The 19,476-nt window shown below is 38.5% G+C and overlaps 1 protein-coding gene across 2 annotated transcripts in view; it reads left to right on the plus strand.

The window, feature by feature from the left end:
- Positions 1-1,711: 1,711 nt before the first annotated feature.
- The window catches only part of LOC129561230 (amine sulfotransferase-like), a 34,918-nt gene continuing 17,153 nt past the window's right edge, over positions 1,712-19,476 (plus strand). For both annotated transcript variants that reach the window (XM_055433721.2, XM_088840930.1), the window contains exons 1-3: positions 1,712-1,846; positions 13,007-13,160; positions 14,711-14,919. In XM_055433721.2, coding sequence (XP_055289696.1) covers positions 13,016-13,160; positions 14,711-14,919 — 354 coding nt within the window. In that variant the 5' untranslated portion in view covers positions 1,712-1,846; positions 13,007-13,015. The remainder of the gene's footprint in view (positions 1,847-13,006; positions 13,161-14,710; positions 14,920-19,476) is intronic.

Consider the following 19,476-nt stretch of genomic DNA (forward strand, 5'->3'; position numbering starts at 1 on the left):
TTTCCTGTACTTCAAGTAAACTCCCTTTATACAATTTTCTGAGGCTCCCTGTTTCTTCTTCCTTAGTCTCCTTTCTTACAGCTTTATCTTTTAAAGTATAGACTAATTAAGAGCTCAAGACTAAAAAGAACTTTCACTTCTTTTTCCGTTTTATTATTGTGTAGCATGTCTTTTACACAGTGTTGAATAAAACTAAGGACAGCAGGCAGTCTTGTCTTGTTCTTGATTTTTCATAAACAAGAAACATTTTTCATAAAATGTTTCACTGTGGTATATGATGTTTGTGGCAGTTTTTGCAGATTCTCTTTTTCAGGTTAAAAATGTTCACTTTTCTCCCTAGTTTGCTAACGGTTTCCTGCATGAATGGCTGCTGAATTTTATTGAATGCTTGTTCTGCAACTATTGCAGGCTTTCTCTTATACTCTAGCAATGTGAATAAAACTTTTCGAACCAACCTTGACTATTGAAATAAGCCCACCTTTGTCATAGTGTATTTTTTTTTTTCTAACATTGATGCATTGGTTTTGCTTACAATGGTTTTAGGATTTTTGCATCTATTTTCACAGAAATAGCATCAGTAATCTAAAAGGATGTGAGATGTTAACAGTCTTGTAGTGTCATTACTCCACTGATTTATATAGATGATCTATTTGATGTTAAAGCTGAAACTCCAATACTTTGGCCACCTCATGAGAAGAGTTGACTCATTGGAAAAGACTCTGATGCTGGGAGGGATTGGGGGCGGGAGGAGAAGGGACGACAGAGAATGAGATGGCTGGATGGCATCACTGACTCGATGGACATGAGTTTGAGTGAACTCCGGGAGTTGGTGATGGACAGGGAGGCCTGGCGTGCTGTGATTCATGGGGTTGCAAAGAGTCGGTCACGACTGAGCGACTGAACTGAACGGAACTGAACTGATAGTGAATCCTGGAGACCCTTTAAGCTCCTCTCTAAAGATGAATGAAACTCAGCAAGCTGGACTGAGAACTGGGTATTATGTCACTTCAGTCTTATTTGCTCCTTGTGACCCTACGGACCTGGGCCCACCAGGCTTCTCTGTCCATGAGGATTCTCCAAGCAAGAATACTGACATGGTTTGCCATTTCCTCCTAAGGGGATCTTTCCAACCCAGGAATCGAACCTGTGTCTCACATCTCCTGCACTGGCAGGCAGTTTCTTTACCACTTAGTGCCACCTAGGAAGCCCTTGTGAAGTGAAGTGAAGTGAAGTGAAGTGAAAGTCACTCAGTCGTGTCGGATTCTTTGCGACCCCATGGACTATACAGTCCACGGAATTCTCCTGGGCAGGATACTGGAGTGAGTAACCTTTCCCTTCTCCAGGGGATCTTCCCCACCCAGGGATCGAACCCAGGTCTCCCACATTGCAGGTGGATTCTTTACCACCTGAGGGACAAGGGGAGCCCATGGGATAGTGTGAATAAAAGCCTGGAGATTAACATCAATCTTCTGAGAATGGTCTGAAAGATTTTACTAAGCATTTCATGACCAACAAAACTGTTGCTGTAGCTTTCAAATGTACCCTTTTGTGTTTGTTTGTCAAAGTTAAGTAAAGATGACTGCTGGTTACATGTAGACCTCTTTAATATCTCCAACACTTTTGACCACTTTTTTTGTTTGTTTCTGGAGGAACCTGATCTGTTCCTAAAGTCAACAAAATTTTGCACAATTTATTTATCCAAACTGAGCTACTGGTTGATACCTTAGAATGCTACCTATGACCAAGACAAGCTGCACAGAATATATCTGTCTCAGCAACACAGCAGTCACTCACACCCCTGAAATCACATCAGAAGGGATCTTGTCTCATCAGTTCATCTGTAATAGTGAGTAGAAATAGGGTAGACTCGATCTCTTTCAAGTCTCACCCTCATTTCAATGTAAAAATGTACTTTTTTCTCTCAGTTTTCTGTTTTTCCTCCTTTTCTTTTGAGCTTCTGTGCAAAAGTAAGAAGGAGACACAAGATGACCTTTCTCTTTATATAGTCATTGTCTTTCATTATATTCATCATGGAAAGACAAACTATTTATGTCTCACCAATCCTGAGTTCCTACATGTATCTATCCCATTCCCTGCTCTTTTTAAACTGTTCCTGTGAGAGCTCTTATAATTCTCTCTCCTGAGACTGTGCAAGACAACTAAACTAAAATTAGCAAAAAATAGAGTAATGTTTAGAATGTTTGTGTGGCTGCCTGCCACTTTCCTCTTTTCACAGCATCCAGAGTCTCTGAAATTAGTGCCTTTTAATGACTGTTTGGGGTGACATTGTGGGGTGTCAGAAAGTGTGTGATAGTGACTCATACTGCCATTTTTGCTTTTTACTTCAATCATATTTTCTACTTACGAACTTCTACATTTAAGCATATTATACAATATGGATTCTCCCTTACTGTACTCCTTAGGCTCTGACTATTTTGTTTTTTACTGGAGAATTTGTGATGCTTATGTCAAAAGAATGCTCTCCCTCTACCTCTATTGAAACCATTCTTTGTGTGGTTTATCAGCCAATCTATTCGGTCCTTAGTTCGCAATATTTGAGGTTCTCAACTTCAGGAGTGAGGAACCTTCCAAAAGTTTAGTAGGACCTAAGTTGGGTGCCAAATAACATTCCACAAAGGTTTCTCTGTAGGTTGAGATAAGCATTCAATGAAATCAAGACAGTGCTTTGGCATTATTTTGATTCTCATGTTTTAGGATGAATAGCTTTGTTGTTAAAATGTAAATTTCTAGATGATACCAGATGTCATGATCTTAGTTTTCTGAATCTTGAGTTTTAAGCAAACATGTTCACTCTCCTCTTTCACTTTCATCAAGAGGCTTTTTAGTTCTTCTTCACTTTCTGCCATAAGGATGGTGTCATCTGCATATCTGAGGTTACTGATATTTCTCCCAGCAATCTTGATTCCAACTTGTGCTTCTTCCAGCCCAGCATTTCGCATGATGTACTCTGCATGTAAGTTAAATAAGCAGGGTGACAATATACAGACTTGATGTACTCTTTTTCTGATTTGGAACCAGTCTGTTGTTCCATGTCTAGTTCGAACTGTTGCTTCTTGACCTGCATATAGATTTCTCAGGAGGAAGGTAAGGTGGTCTGGTTTTCCTATCTCTTTAAGAATAACATTCATACTTGTCAACAATATAGAATATGCCAGCAAGAGAGAAGAATAATATGTGGTGAATTACATTAACTGTAATCATTTTCAGGAAAAGTGCAGTGATGTTGTATAGCACAGGGAATGCTACTCAATATTCTGTAATAACCTACATGGGAAAAGAATCCTACAAAAAACAGTGGATACATGTATATGTAAGGCTTCCCTGGTGGCTCAGATGGTAAAGCGTCTGCCTGCAATGTGGGAGACCCGGGTTCGATCCCTGGGTCGGGAAGATCCCCTGGAGAAGGAAATGGCAACCCACTCTAGTACTCTTGCCTGGAAAATCTCATAGACAGAGGAGCCTGGTAAGTTTACAGTCCCTGGGGTCGCAAAGAGTCGGACATGACTGAGTGACTTAACCCAATCCAATGTATATGTATTTCACTTTGCTGTACATGTGAAACTAACACAACATTGTAAATCAACTATATGCTAATAAAAAATTCTTTTAAGTACAGTGATACAGAATCTTTGTGGGTAACTTTTATGGATTGGCAATCCTGTGATCCTACTAGGATATGATAAGAGCAATTGAACTATTTATTTCCATTGAATAAGTATTTACTGGCTGCTCACTCTGCTCTAGACCCTGAGGTCACATGGAAACAAAAAACTGGTCTCTGTCTTCAAGGAAATTGAAACCTACACCTAAAAGTATTATTGAGTCATTAAAGTGACTATAGATAAATGAGAGAATGTGACAAGTGGGAAAGTTAAGTGATAAACAAGGTATCAAATTATGACATCACTTTGTTTCCTTGCCTAGAAAATCCCATGGATGGAGGAGCCTGGTGGGCTGCAGTCCGTGGGGTCACTAAGGGTCGGACATGACTGAGCGACTTCACTTTCACTTTTCACTTTCACACATTGGAGAAGCAAATGGCAACCCACTCCAGTGTTCTTGCCTGGAGAATCCCAGGGACAGGGGAGCCTTCCGTCTATGGGGTCACACAGAGTCGGACACGACTGAAGTGACTTAGCAGCAGCAGCAGAGAAGGAAATGGGGGCAATCCCCTTCTTAAGCAAACTGTCTTTTTCTCCACTTAAAAACTTTGAACCTTGGAGTAATGGCATCTATGAAGGCAGTAAATGCTGTTTGGAAAAATGTAGTCCATAAGGACCACTTCCGAGATCAATCCTGGGTGGGTGTTCATTGGAAGGACTGATGCTACAGCTGAAACTCCAATACTTTGGCCACCTCATGCGAAGAGTTGACTCATTGGAAAGACTCTGATGCTGGGAGGGATTGGGGGCAGGAAGAGAAGGGGACGACAGAGAATGAGATGGCTGGATGGCATCACCGACTCGATGGACATGAGTTTGAGTGAACTCCGGGAGTTGGTGATGGACAGGGAGGCCTGGCGTGCTGTGATTCATGGGGTCACAAAGAGTCGGACACAACTGAGAGACTGAACTGAACTGAACTGAAGGACCACTTCCAGAAAGGAGGAACCTTGCAACTAAAAATGGCATGTCCTCCTTTAAGATGGACCTTAGTGACTTTTTTTGGGTCCAGGCTACATGGCATGCATGCTGTATCTTAGTTCCCCAACCAGGAATCAAACTTGTGCCCCCTGAAGTAAAAGCACAGTCTTAACCACTGGATGGCCAGAGAAGTCCCCCTTAGGGATTCTTTAACATGGACTTCAGTGAAGGATTTTTTTGCAATAAATAACACACAAAAAAGAAGTACTTAAATGAAAAGTGGGAAACTAGTCAGATATGTGCAGTCTGACTAAAGGAAAACAACAGGCTTGTGTGCTCAGAGGACCAGTAACATTATCAATAATCAGGACTATTGCCCAAGTATTACACCTCATACATTACAGTCCACACTCCCAAGTGACAAACTGGTCCTCTTACCTGCACCCTGAATTCATATCAATGGGAAAGAAACCAGGAGTCTGGGGGCATGCCAAGAAGTTGGGATAAAATTGGTAATACAGAACATTAGGTTGTCTTTTATTATTTTAGTATAAAGTACAAAAAAATGGTAATTCTATAATTATAAATAAGTCTATAAACTTATTTCCAGTTTTAGAAATAAGGTATTATCTCACCACTGTGACTTATGTGTCTGTTCAAAATACTAACTAAAGGCAAAATGGAAGAAAGGATTTAAGATTCAAATTGTTCCAGAATTGGTCAGACGCAATATTTCAAGGCTGGTTCTGGGGTCCCTTTGACATGTCTCCAAGACTGTATACCTCTTTTCTTTCTGGTATAATAAGATGTTCCAAACTCATTTGCATTTTCTTTGCCCTATCTCTGTAATCAGTCATTTCTCCTGATTTCTGTAAATAGAGATTGGTATTGAGAAACCAAGATCTTGGTTTTATTTGTGCTCACTGCTCTGACTTTTCATAGCTTTTATGTCCCCTAGCAGACAGACATAGGAATTATAAAATGGTACAGTCTGAGATGATATGAAATAATGTGCCCCAAGTTACCTCAATTTTTTGAGTTCTCAAAGGACATAAAAAGAAAAGATGAACTGATTATTTGGAGTGAGGAAGAGAAGCTAGTTACTACATCACAACTATATAGGACTTTCTAAATCCTTTCTTCCATTTTGCCTTTAGTTAATATTTTGAACAGACAATTATTGCACCATCCAAAACCTTAGAAACCTTTCAGTAAGCCTTCAAAAGTTCCATGGAAAAAAAGATTACTAATATTCTTACTCACTACATGAACCATATCATTGTTTGGTAGAGAACTGAGACATCTAAAAGAATGTTTTTGATCACTGATGCAGGACTATTTTTTTTTAAACTTGTGTTACTGCAGACTAATATAGAGAGAATAGGGGAAAGATCTCAGAGCTTCTCAAAAGACCCCTAAAGTGTTTAGTTTAATGAAAATTCATGTTATACATTCAGAAATTCTTGACTGAGATATTAACTTTAATAACAATTCTTTTATCCTTGATTTTTATCTTTAAGGCTATGCCACTCTCACAAAACAGATTAATGTTTAATTTACAAACATTGTAAGAAACCAGACGGATGGAACATTTAGAAGCTTAACTCACCCTCAGATTAAACACTAGCTCATACCAATGAAGATTTGTACATTGAAAGGATTAAAAATCTCCTCTAGGATCAAACAATGGGTTTAGTGGAAACCTGAGAATTGTAACTGAAGAGCAGCTTATGCAGGTTAGCGAACAGATTAATGAGTGAAAACTCCAAAGAGATGTTTGCACAGATCTGAGACAAATGTTAATTATGTAGAATATAGAAAAGATGGGCTGAATCTTCTGTAACATCTAATAAAAGAATAAAGAACAATGAAAGGCATCATTTAGTGATGGACAAGTCTGGGCATTTAAAAAAATTGATTTAAATATTCAGTGATTAATAAGGCCTTTGGATATTTCCCTAGCCAGTTTTACATGGGATGATATAAAGAAATGAAGAATGCACACCTGCCCTCTAATATATATCTAAAAGATTTTACTAACTTCCCTTCAGGCCCAACAAAGTTGTTTCTATCCATTCAGTTCAGTTCAGTCGCACAGTCGTGTCCGACTCTTTGCAACCCCATGAATCACAGCACGCCAGGCCTCCCTGTCCATCACCAACTCCCGGAGTTCTCTCAAACCCACCTCCATCGAGTCGGTGATACCATCCAGCCATCTCATTCTCTGTTGTCCCCTTCTCCTCCTGCCCCCAATCCCTCCCAGCATCAGGGTCTTTTCCAATGAGTCAACTCTTCGCATGAGGTGGCCAAAGTACTGGAGTTTCAGCTTTAGCATCAGTCCTGCCAACAAACACCCAGGACTGATCTCCTTTAGGATGGATTGGTTGGATCTCCTTGCAGTCCAAGGGACTCTCAAGAGTCTTCTCCAACACCACAGTTCAAAAGCATCAATTCTTTGGTGATCAGCTTTCTTCACAGTCCAATTCTCACATCCATACATGACCACTGGAAAAACCATAGCCTCGACTAGATGGACCTTTGTTGGCCAAGTAATGTCTCTGCTTTTTAATATGCCATCTAGGTTGGTCATAACTTGCCTTCCAAGGAGCAAGCGTCTTTTAATTTCATGGCTGCAATCAGCATCTGCAGTGATTTTGGAGCCCAAGAAAACAAAGTCTGACACAGTTTCTACCTGCTTCTCCATCTATTTCCCATGAAGTGATGGGACCAAATGCCATGATCTTAGTTTTCTGAATGTTGAGCTTCAGGCCAACTTTTTCACTCTCCTCTTTCACTTTCATCAAGAAGGTTTTGAGTTCCTCTTCACTTTCTGCCATAAAGGTGGTGTCATCTGCATATCTGAGGTTATTGATATTTCTCCCAGCAGTCTTGATTCCAGCTTGTGCTTCTTCCAGCCCAGCATTCCTCATGATGTACTCTGCATATAAGTTAAATAAGCAGGGTGACAATACACAGCCTTGACGTACTCCTTTTCCTATTTAGAACCAGTCTGTTGTTCCATGTCCAGTTCTAACTGTTGTTTCCTGACCTGCATATAGGTGTCTCAAAAGGCAGGTCAAGTGGTCTGATATTCCCATGTCTTTCAGTATTTTCCACAGTTTATTTTGATCGACACAGTCAAAGGCTTTGGCATAGTCAATGAAGCAGAAATAGATGTGTTTCTGGAACTCTCTTGCTTTTTCCATGATCCAGCGGTGATGGTCAACACCGAAATCAGATCGATTATATTCTTTGCAGCCAAAGATGGAGAAGCTCTATACAGTTAGCAAAAACAAGACCAGGAACTGACTGTGGCTCAGATCATGAACTCCTTATTGCCAAATTCAGACTTAAATTGAAGAAAGTAGGGAAAACCACTAGACCATTCGGATATGACCTACATCAAATCCCTTATGATTATATAGTGGAAGCAAGAAATAGATTTAAGGGACTAGGTCTGATAGAGTGCCTGATGAACTATGGACGGAGGTTTGTGACTTTGTACAGGAGACAGGGACCAAGACCATCCCCATGGAAAAGAAATGCAAAAAAGCAAAATGGCTGTCTGAAGAGGCTTTACAAATAGCCGTGAAATAAGAGAAGCAAAAAGCAAAGGAGAAAAGGAAAGATATAAGCATCTGAATGCAGAGTTCCAAAGAATAGCAAGGAGAGATAAGAAAGCCTTCCTCAGCGATCAATGCAAAGAAATAGAGGAAAATAACAGAATAGGAAAAACAAGAGATCTCATCAAGAAAATTAGAGATACCAAGGGAATATTTCATGCAAAGATGGGCTCGATAAAGGACAGAAATGGTGTGGACCTAACAGAAGCAGAGGATATTAAGAGGTGGCAAGAATACACAGAAGAACTGTACAAAAAAGATCTTCATGACCAAGATAATCACGATGGCGTGATCACTCACCTAGAGCCAGACATCTTGGAATGTGAAATCAAGTGGGCCTTAGAGAGCATCACTACGAACAAAGCTAGTGGAGGTGATGGAATTCCAATTGAGCTATTTCAAATCCTGAAAGATGATGCTGTGAAAGTGCTGCACTCAACATACCAGCAAATATGGAAAACTCAGCAGTGGCCACAGGACTGGAAAAGGTCAGTTTTCATTCCAATCCCAAAGAAAGGCAATGCCAAAGAATGCTCAAACTACCGCACAATTGCACTCATCTCACACACTAGCAAAGTCATGCTCAAAATTCTCCAAGCCAGGCTTCAGCAATATGTGAACCGTGAACTTCCAGATGTTCAAGCAGGTTTTAGAAAAGGCAGAGGCACCAGAGATCAAATTCCCTAATGTCAACAGAATCTTATTCAATTTGTTTATCCACACTGACATTTTATACCAGCTGACATTCTAGAACACTACTTATTGGTCAAATCAAACTCTGCAAGGAGTATTTCTTCCTCAGCAACACATCAATCCCTAACACCCCTAAGGTTGTATCAGAGTGAATCCTGCTTCATCCATTCACCTCTAACAGTGTGTAGTAACAGGGTAGACTTAGCCTCTTTCAAGTCTTACCCTCTCTTCAGCACACAAACACATTTAATTTTTTCTCCTTAGTTTTCTGTTCCCCTCCCTTTTTATTTTAGACTTCAGTGCAAGAATAAGGAGAAACAAGATGTCCTTTCTCACTATGGTCACTTTCTCCTATATTCATCATGAAGATACATACAAGTCTTTGCAATGCTGAGATCCTGTATGAATCCACCCCATAGCCAACTCTTCTCTTCCATCTCATGATATTCTCAAACAACTCATGATATTCTCTTAAAGCGGTGCAAGACAGACTGAATTATTAATAGCAAAGATGTGGTATTCAGAATGTTTGTGTGGACTGCCTGATACACTTTCAACTTTTCTTAGCATTCAGTGTCTGGAATTTGTGTTTTCTAGGTGGTTGTTTGGGGCATTGTGGGGTGTCAGGTGGTTTGTGATATTGACTCATTTTCATCTTTGCTTGCATTTCAACTATAGTTTCTATTTATGAACTTCTGCATTTATCCATGTTATACAGAAAAAATTCTGCTTTACCTCACTCCACAGTATGAATTCTCCAAGGTTTTTCATGGAAACTTTGTGATGCCATGTAAAAATAGCACTACATATATTGAAACCACTCTTTCCAGTTTATCAGTCTATTCCATTCTCAGTCCTCAATAGTTGAGGTTCTGTGGACTGCAACTTGAGGGAGATAACTACTAGCAGGTTGGTAGAACCCTAATTGAATCTTCAACTGAGAGGCAAATTGTTGTTGTTGCCTTTGTTTTTTCTCCAAGTCTCGTTCAACTTTTTTGTGACCTCATGGACTACAACACATCAGGCTTCTCTATCTATGGGATTTGCCAGGCAAGAATGCTGGAGTGGATTGCCATTTCTTCTCCAGGTAGTCTTTCCCACCCAGGGATCGAACCCACATCTCCTGCATTGCAAAATAACATACCCCAAAGGCTTCTCTGAGTATTGAGATAAAACATCAATTGAAACAAAGATAGGAAATTAACTTTATTTTGATTCTCATTTTTGGAAAGTTTAGGTTGTTAAAATGCAGATTTTCCAGTCACACACCCCAGAAATTCTGATTCTTACAGTTTGAAATAGGGCCTACAACATGAAAGCTTGTCCAGATTCCCAGGTGGTTGTAACACAGGTGATTTTTTTCTCTTCCTTAGCAAACTAAGCCCAACTTTTGTCTCCCTTTAATGATACTCTGGTATTTTCCAGGTGGTTCAGTATAAAGAATCTCCATGCAATGTAGGAGATGCAAGTTCAATCCCTGGGTTGGGAATACCTCTTGGAAAAGAAAACAACAATCCACTCCAGTATCCTTGCCTGAAAAATCTCATAGACAGAGAAGCCTGGCAGGTTATAGTCCACTGGGCCACAGAAGAGTCAGACACCACTTAGTGACTAAACAACAACAGCCATGATTAAATGAGTTAGATTGTCTGAAAGGATTAAACTTTTTTGGGGATTAAGTTATATTTGCAAAATTTTTAACAAATTCATTTTCTTGATGCGCACAGAAATTTTTTAAAAGTACATAACTGAAATATATGCTGGTTCTAAATATAATATTATTAGAATTTCTTGGATTCCCTCATTTATTTAACAATTAGGAATAGATTTCTCCCTAATAAAGGGCCCCTGGACAAGGACCCTGTCCTTTCCTCACTCAGACCCATCAGTAAATCTTCCTTCTTGACAAAAATAAATTACTAAAATTAACATCTTAGATATGGATTTTTAAAAAGAATAGATTTCTCTACCAGAGCTAATGAAGAAATGTTTGGCAGGTATAATTTTTGAAGATGCATCTTTAGACTGCTTCCAATTTTTACTCTCATTTTCTTTTTCAGACTTATTTCAGAATTCTGATTAAAAACAAACAAAAAATTTCTATTGGAAAATACAGTAATTACCAAATAGTATCTTGCAACTATATGAAGGAATATTTCCAGTGTAAATCCAATTGGTATTTCTCCCACAAAATATATCCCACAATTCATTTGAAAGAGCATGTCAGATCCAAGAACCTCAAAAGCTTCTTTCAGAGATAGCAGATTCTTCATGTTCAGAAGAAAAAGAGAAGCTAAAAGTACATTCATTAAAGAAATGTCTACTTCTATAACAATGAAAAACATAAAGTGTAAACATAGAAATCATAAGAAACTGTATGATAAAACGTTTAAGAGCATGGACTCTGTTGCCAAATTGTCTGGCATCAAATGAAAATGTTTTTGCTGAGCCTTGAAAGATGCTGGTATTCTTGGCCTCCGGAGGAGAAGAATTCAATCTGGGACTAGTGATGAGGCTTGATCACTCAGACCTTTTGTGTAATAACGTTTTATTAAAGTTTAAAAGAGATAGAGAAAGCTTCTGACATAGACATCAGAAGGGAGCAGAAAGAGTGCCCACTGCACTCTTTAGTTGAATGTTATATAGCTACTATTGCTGCTGCTGCTGCTAAGTCGCTTCAGTCGTGTCCGACTCTGTGCGACCCCATAGACGGCAGCCCACCAGGCTCCCCCGTCCCTGGGATTCTCCAGGCAAGAACACTGGAGTGGGTTGCCATTTCCTTCTCCAATGCATGAAAGTGAAAAGTGAAAATGAAGTTGCTCAGTCATGTCTGACTCTTCACGACCTCATGGACTGCAGCCTACCAGGCTCCTCTGTCCATGGGATTTTCCAGGCAAGAGTACTGGAGTGGGATGCCATCTAGCAGTCTGCTAATTAGGAAATGTCTCAAAACTCAGAGACTAGCACCAGGGCCCTCACCCACAACATGCATTTTGAGATAACATTGGCACAATGTAAGCTGTCCTGGAACATAAAATGATTGACATGAATCTTGAAGAAGGGCAGGTTTAAATACAGTGTCATTAACATAGCTTAAGAGAACATTTGCATGAGTAAAACATACTGGTTTGTCTTGTCGGTTCTGAGTCTTAGGAGGAACTGACTTGAAGACAGAATCTAGGGTAAATACATAGTTCATTAACATAGTTTAAGACAAATATTTCCGTAAGAAAAATGCATTGGTTAGCTCAAGGTTTGAGAAAAGTTAAGTTCAGGTGGAACCAGGTGTGCTTATGGCAACACAGAATTTTAAAAGAATTTTAAAATTTTCTTGTATACAGAAGGGGAAAAAATCTAACACGTGTAGTTTGTTTCCTTCTGCTGCTTAAGAGAGAGATAAAAAATGTCTGACACTTGCAGCCTGTTTCCTCAGTTTGGAGACCCTGGCATTCCTGCCTGTCACCCGCTCAAAATCTTGCATTCCTTCTATCTGGGCCACCTTGAGCAATTTGTTTATTTACACACCTGTATGTTTGGAATCATGATAATATTGCCCTCAAGGCAAGCACTTTAACTTAGTATCTTCCTTACCCCATCTTTATCACAGTGGTAAAAACAACGCTGATAGCTCATTTGGTAAATCCTCCTGAAATGCAGAAGACCCCAGTTTGATTCATGGCTCAGCAAGATTCGCTGGAGAAGGGATAGGCTACCCACTCCAGTATTCTTGGGCTTCCCTTGTGGCTCAGCTGGTAAAGAATCCACCTGCAATGTGGGAGGCCTAGGTTCGACCCCTGGGTTGGGAAGATCCCCTGGAGAAGGGAAAGGCTACACACTTGAGTATTCTGGCCTAGAGAATTCCATGGACTGTATAGTCCATGTGGTCGCACAGAGTCAGACATGACTGAGTGACTTTCACTTCACCTCACTGGCAATCATGGGTTCCCGTGAATATTAAATGATATACCATATGTAAGCTAGTTTCTCTGGTAAATGAGTTGATCCATATTGAACATTCAGGAAGTTTTAGTCATTATTGCAAAATATTAATAACTTGAATAATATTTTATCTGTTTTTACATGTAGGTGATAATTATGGATGCCAAAAACACATATATTTTGAAATATAAAGGCTATAATTTTAATCGTTCTTTGGTGGTTGATAGTGACTTTCTAGAAAATCTAGATGACTTTGAAATTAGAGACGATGATGTCTTCATCATTACATACCCCAAATCTGGTAAGTCTGGGGAGTGGCCACCTATTTCATTCTTCACTCTGGCTTGGTAATACATGTGGACAGATGTACTCTTATCCAGACTTTGACAGTAGCCCAGCCAACAATTAGGTAACCATTTAGGATCAGAAGAAAAGTTAAACCTCATATCTCTATCTTACAAGGTCATTTGAAATGCCTATATTGTCATTTCTGTTAGCACCTATGAAGAAACCAAATAGGAAACCAACAGGATATACTTGGTAAATGCTGACCTTGGTCTGAGAATGAAGGAAATACATGCCCGGGTTCAGTCCCTAGGTTGGGAAGATTCTTTGGAGAAGGAAATGGCAGCCTATTCCAGTATTCTTGCTTGGAGAATTCCATCGACAGAGGAGCCAGGCAGGCTATAGTCCAGAGGGTCACAAAGAGCTGGACACAACTAAGCAACTAACACTTTACATATAATAAGAAAATAAATTTCTCTATGACAAATTGTCCTCAACATGAAATTTTTACAATTTATTTTTTAATATTGGGCTTCTCTGATGGCTCAGATGGTAAAGAATCTGCCTGCAATGTAGGAGACCCGGGTTTGATTCCTGAGTTGGCAAGATCCCCTGGAGGAGAGAATGCTACCCACTCCAGTATTCTTGCCTGGAAGATTCCAAAGACAGAGGAGCCTAGTGGGCTACAGTCCGTGGGGTCCCAAAGAGTCAGACACGATTTTTCATATCAGACAATTTTTTATATTACACTGTTTAGAACATAGGATGACTGGCACCACTGAAGCAATGTTGTGTGAAGTGAATAATGTTCTCAAAGACACATTGGAATCTAAGTCAATGGAAATATAATTATTCCTGATTTTTATGAAAATACTCCAACTCTTCCCTTTACCATCGACTTTGAAACTCATGAACTTGTTTACTTCCCTGAATTAGTAATACATCCCTTTACCCCTGTATTCTTCCACTCTGCACAACTTATTAACACCTCTGATTTGGTGATTATTTTTCCTCCCTTAGTTGTCAGTGGCATCTCAGTGTGCCTAGTTTTAGTTCAAACACTGAAGTCCATATCTAGTTTTTCCTTTACCCTTAATTTTGCCCAAGTATTTTCCCAAGTATTATGTCAAGAAACAATAAGCAAGCAAAAAAAAAAAAAAGTGAAAGAGGTCTTGAGTGCTTGATTTATCTATTCTTTTAAATGACAAAGCTTTAAGAAAGGAGACTAAGGAAAGGAAAACAGAGGTAGTCAGAGAAAATTGTGGAATTAGACTTTACTTGAAGTAGAGGAAAGAGAAGGAGCAGAAGGATGAATCTGATTCACTACTATTATGGAATCAGAACCCCCACAGGTCTTCAGAGTGAAAAAGGAAGTAAAACCCTTGATTTCATCTCTAATAATTTTAATGTGAAACACAAACAGAAAACTTGGATGAGTTCACTGACATCTTTAGGGTGGTAAAAAGAAAGAAAAGCTCCAAATAATTTTGAGATGATTGGCATTATTATTGACACTTAATGTTAAAAATTAATTCAAGGTTGAAAACAAGATATGTATTTTTACAGGTACCATCTGGACTCAGCAGATATTAAGTTTGATTTATTATGAGGAACATCGTAACAGAACTGAACTTGTGGAAACAGTTGACAGAAGCCCCTTCCTGGAATACAATTTACACAAAATAGACTATGGGAAGAGACCATCCCCTCGCCTCTTTACCTCCCACATCCCATACTATTTAGCACCAAAAGGTCTCAAGAACAAAAAAGCTAAAGTAAGTCAAACAAAAAGCTTTTGAACCTTTGAACAAACAAAAATAGTTTCTTCACGTAATGTCCTCCCAACCCCACTCATTCACATTCTTTCTACTGTGATTATTATAATCTTTCTGACATTGTGCTTAGTTGCTCAGTCTTGTATGACTCTTCACAACCCCATGGATTGTAGCCCATCAGGCTCTTCTGTCCATGGGGATTCTCCAGGCAAGAATACTGGAGTGGGTTGCCATGCCCTCCTCTAGGGGATCATCCCAACCCAGGGATCGAACCCAGGTTTCCCACACTTCAGGTGGATTCTTTACAATCTGAACCAACAGGGAAGCCCACGAATGCTGGAGAAGCCTATCTCTTCTCCAGGGGACCTTTCTGACCCTGGAATCAAACCAGGGTCTCCTGCACTTCAGACAGATTCTTTACCACCTGAGCTGACAGGGAAGCCCCGGTACCTACTATGCCCCACCAAACAAAAATATTACTTTACACATTAAAATTGTATATGAAATTATAACTATATACATGGATTGGGATCTCACGCACATTGTTCGCAGCGTAATTATAAAAAATACAGCAAAATTTAATTTGTCTGCACATAAAATTCTATTGTTTTTAACAAGTTAGTAGGATTTTATTCAGTCTATGTATATAATATATATGATTGTGAATTGATGTACAGGTGAGTTTTAGAAAATGTATGTACCATATTGTAATAAACAGTCTTATAGATCACACTTTTTTGTTCTGGTAAAGTGTTTCCCTAAAAGTGAAAATTTCAGCTTTAGATGTCCAAATATTTTAAATGTTGGTGGGTATTATCTACTTGCCTTATAAAATCTATCACTGACACTTCATCAAATAGCATATAAGAATGTTTTATTCCTTACACACTGACCAAAGAATGAAATTATAAATCTTTGCTAATGTGTAAGGTAAGAACTATCTTATTCTTGAGTAACTGTTGTCCTTTTGGTTTTAATAAACTTGAGCCCCTTTCTGTTTATTTCCAGGCCTTGAAATATCCTTCATATCCTTTGCCTATCTTTCTTAAAATTTGTCTGTATTTACTGTTTGCTTGAAGCATTTATATGGGGTAAAAATTGTTCCATTTAACAGTTTACCTTTAAAAATTGTTGAATGCTTTTAATTTCACGTAACAAACTTAACCAACCAACTTAACAATCTTTCCTTCATAGTATCTTGCTGTCGAGTTTTGTTAATAAATACTTCCCAGCCAGAAAGATTGTGCAAATACTTTCCAGTTTTCCTCTCTGTTTTTATTTTTTTACATTTAATTATAAATTATATCAAATATCACAGGCGATTTGAAATATGACTGCTGCTGCTGCTGCTAAGTCACTTCAGTCGTGTCCAACTCTGTGTGACCCCATAGACAGAAGCCCACCAGGCTCCCCCGTCCCTGGGATTCTCCAGGCAAGAACACTGGAGTGGGTTGCCATTTCCTTCTCCAATGTGTGAAAGTGAAAAGTGAAAGTCAAGTCGCTCAGTCGTGTCCAACCCTTAGCGACCCCACGGACTGCAGCCTACCAGGCTCCTCCATTCATGGGATTTTCTAGGCAAGAGTACTGGAGTGGCTTAACATTGCCTTCTCCGTGACTATTGCATAATAATTGCCAATGGGATTGGTCAGTTGATCCGATATGATTTCAGCATTTAGTCTTTCCCTACTGTTTTCAAGTCTACATTTTGATATACTATTTCCATATTTCCTCCCTCTGATTATTCATTCTTCATTCCCCAAATTAATAGATATATTTAATATGTGCCCATTCTTCACTGTTTTGAATGTTGTATTTGATAAGGAAAATCCCATGAAGTTTATTCTTTAATATGTTAATTTCCTAATAATATTAAATGCTGATTAGCATTAATAAAATAAGTCTGAGAAAATGATTATCATAGCTCTTTCCCAACATTCCATCCAGCAATATTCTATTGCTCTTTATTTATCAGATATACATTCGTATCTGGGCTTCCCAGGTGGCTCAGTGGCAGAGAATCTGCCTGTGAAGCAGCAGATAAGGGTTATATACCTGGGTTGGGAAGATCCCCTGGAGAAGGAAATGACAAGCCTCTCCAATATTCTTGCCTGGAGAATCCCCATGGACAGAGAAGCCTGGCGGGCTGCAGTCCCTCAGGTCACAAAAGTGCTAGACAGGACTCAGTAACTAAACAAAAAGAACATTTGTGTCAAGCACGAGTGTTGTCATGCTCTTTGTATGCTTCCTACATTTTTTTTTCCTGGATTGCCAGTTTTTGGTTTAAATTTTACACAAGTAATTAATTGGTTTTCTTTTGTTCTTTTTTTTAGGCTTTTTAAATTTTTTTTTAAAATTTATTTATTTTAATTGGAGGCTAATTACTTTACATTATATTGGTTTTGCCATACATTGACATGAATCTGCCCCGGGTGTACATGTGTTCTCCATTATTGCCTTCTCTATTTAGCTATTACTCTTATAAGTAAATGATACAGATTTTGTTACACTATTATATTTGGCTCCACAAATCCCTTTATTTGTTTTATTAATTTTCTGTATATTCTGGGAAATACATTTTATTTTAAAATAACAATATATTCTATGTTTCTCCAATTTTCAATATTTGCACTTCTTTTCTGTTTCAGGGGTTAAAAATCTGTAGAAAAGAAATAGAATACTAGAGGTGATGTGGAATATTCTTCTCATGTCCTTGATTGACATTTTTTGCTATATTTTACTTGATCTGTTTTTAGTTTTATGTTGCAATGATTATGAGGTACACAATGCTGAGAAATAGTTTTCCCCCCATTCTTAGTTCACTTGGAATTTTATTTTTGTTTTCAGAAAAGTTCTAATTACTTAAAAGGCCTTTTTAGGCACCCTAAGGTACAACGTTTCCTCTTCCCCACCTTTAAACTAAAGCAAAAAGAAATTCATTATTTACTAATGTTTTATTTCTGAGATAAATCTTACATTTTTATATTGTTGTGCTTTATTAACATTCTGCTGGAAGAGTTTTATTTATTTTTTCAGGAAATTCTACCTGTAATTGTTTTCAAAATAGACAATATTCTGTGATAATGAAAGATATTTGATTTTAATATCACTATAAGTCAATTTTATAAGACAAATTTTGAAGCTTTTAAAATTTGGTTAGGTTTTCAAGTATTTTAAAATTATAAATAGGAAGAATATTTTGAAGATTTAATTAAATTCCACTACAATATGTCTCATACTGATAGCTCTGGAGTTCTACAACATTTTCCCTTTTTCAGTTTATTTTATTTATCTACCTTTACCTAAATCATTATTAATTTTATCATTACTAATCATTGCCGCCCTGGTGGCTCAGACAGTAAAGCGTCTGTCTACAATGCAGGAGACCTGGGTTCCATCCGTGGGTCAGGAAGATCTGCTGGAGAACAAAATGGCAATCTACTCCAGTACTATTGCCTGGAAAATCCCATGGACAGAGGAGCCTGGTAGGCTACAGTCCACGGGATCACAAAGAGTCGGACACGATTGAGCAACTTCACTTACTTAACCATTGCTAATCATCCCTAAATTTTATTTTCAAAGTAAATTATCACACTTTCCTTAGATTTCAAAACTGTTGAAAAAAACTGTGACATATACTTTCATAAACTGATGAATATTTTTCTAATTCTATGATTACAACTTTTTCATTCATTAGTAACAGTGAAAATTTTCTATATTCTTTACTATGTACATTTTTCAGACCATAGACATTTTTCTATTATATTGTTCAGTTCAGTCGCTCAGTTGTGTCCAACTCTTTGCGACCCAATGAATCACAGCATGCTAGGCCTCCCTGTCCATCACCAACTCGCGGAGTTCACTAAACCCACCCCCATCGAGTCAGTGATGCAATCCAGCCATCTCATTCTCTGTCGTCCCCTTCTCCTCCTGCCCCCAATCCCTCCCAGCATCAGAGTCTTTTCCAGTGAGTCAACTCTTCGCATGAGGTGGCCAAAGTATTGGAGCTTCAGCTCTGGCATCAGTCCTTCCAATGAGCACTCAGGATTGATCTCCTCTAGAATGGACTGGTTGGATCTCCTTACAGTTGTTACTTTCTGGCAAATAACTAAAAATTTTAAACATAATTTAATATTTTTCACTTCATTGATTTCTGCTTTTATTTTACTAATATTTTCTCATATTTTGTTTGAATATATTTTTGTCATGTGCTATCCAATATTCAAGGGACTAGATCTGATACACAGAGTGCCTAATGAACTATGGACAGAGGTTCGTAACATTGTACAGGAGACAGTGATCAAGACCATCCCCAAAAAAAGAAATGCAAAAAGGCAAAATGGCTGTCTGAGGAGGTCTTACAAATAGCTGTGAAAAGAAGAGATGTGAAAGGCAAATGAGAAAAGGAAAGATATAAGCATCTGAATGCAGAGTTCCAAAGAATGGCAAGCAGAGATAAAAAGGCCTTCCTCAGTAGTCAATGCAAAAAAATAGAGGAAAACAATAGAATGGGAAAGACTAGAGATCTCTTCAAGAAAATTAGAGATACCAAGGGAACAT

The sequence above is a fragment of the Moschus berezovskii genome, chromosome 10 (genome assembly GCF_049115385.1).
Source record: "Moschus berezovskii isolate FMDL1 chromosome 10, NW_MosBer_1.0, whole genome shotgun sequence".
NCBI classification, from domain to species: domain Eukaryota; kingdom Metazoa; phylum Chordata; class Mammalia; order Artiodactyla; family Moschidae; genus Moschus; species Moschus berezovskii.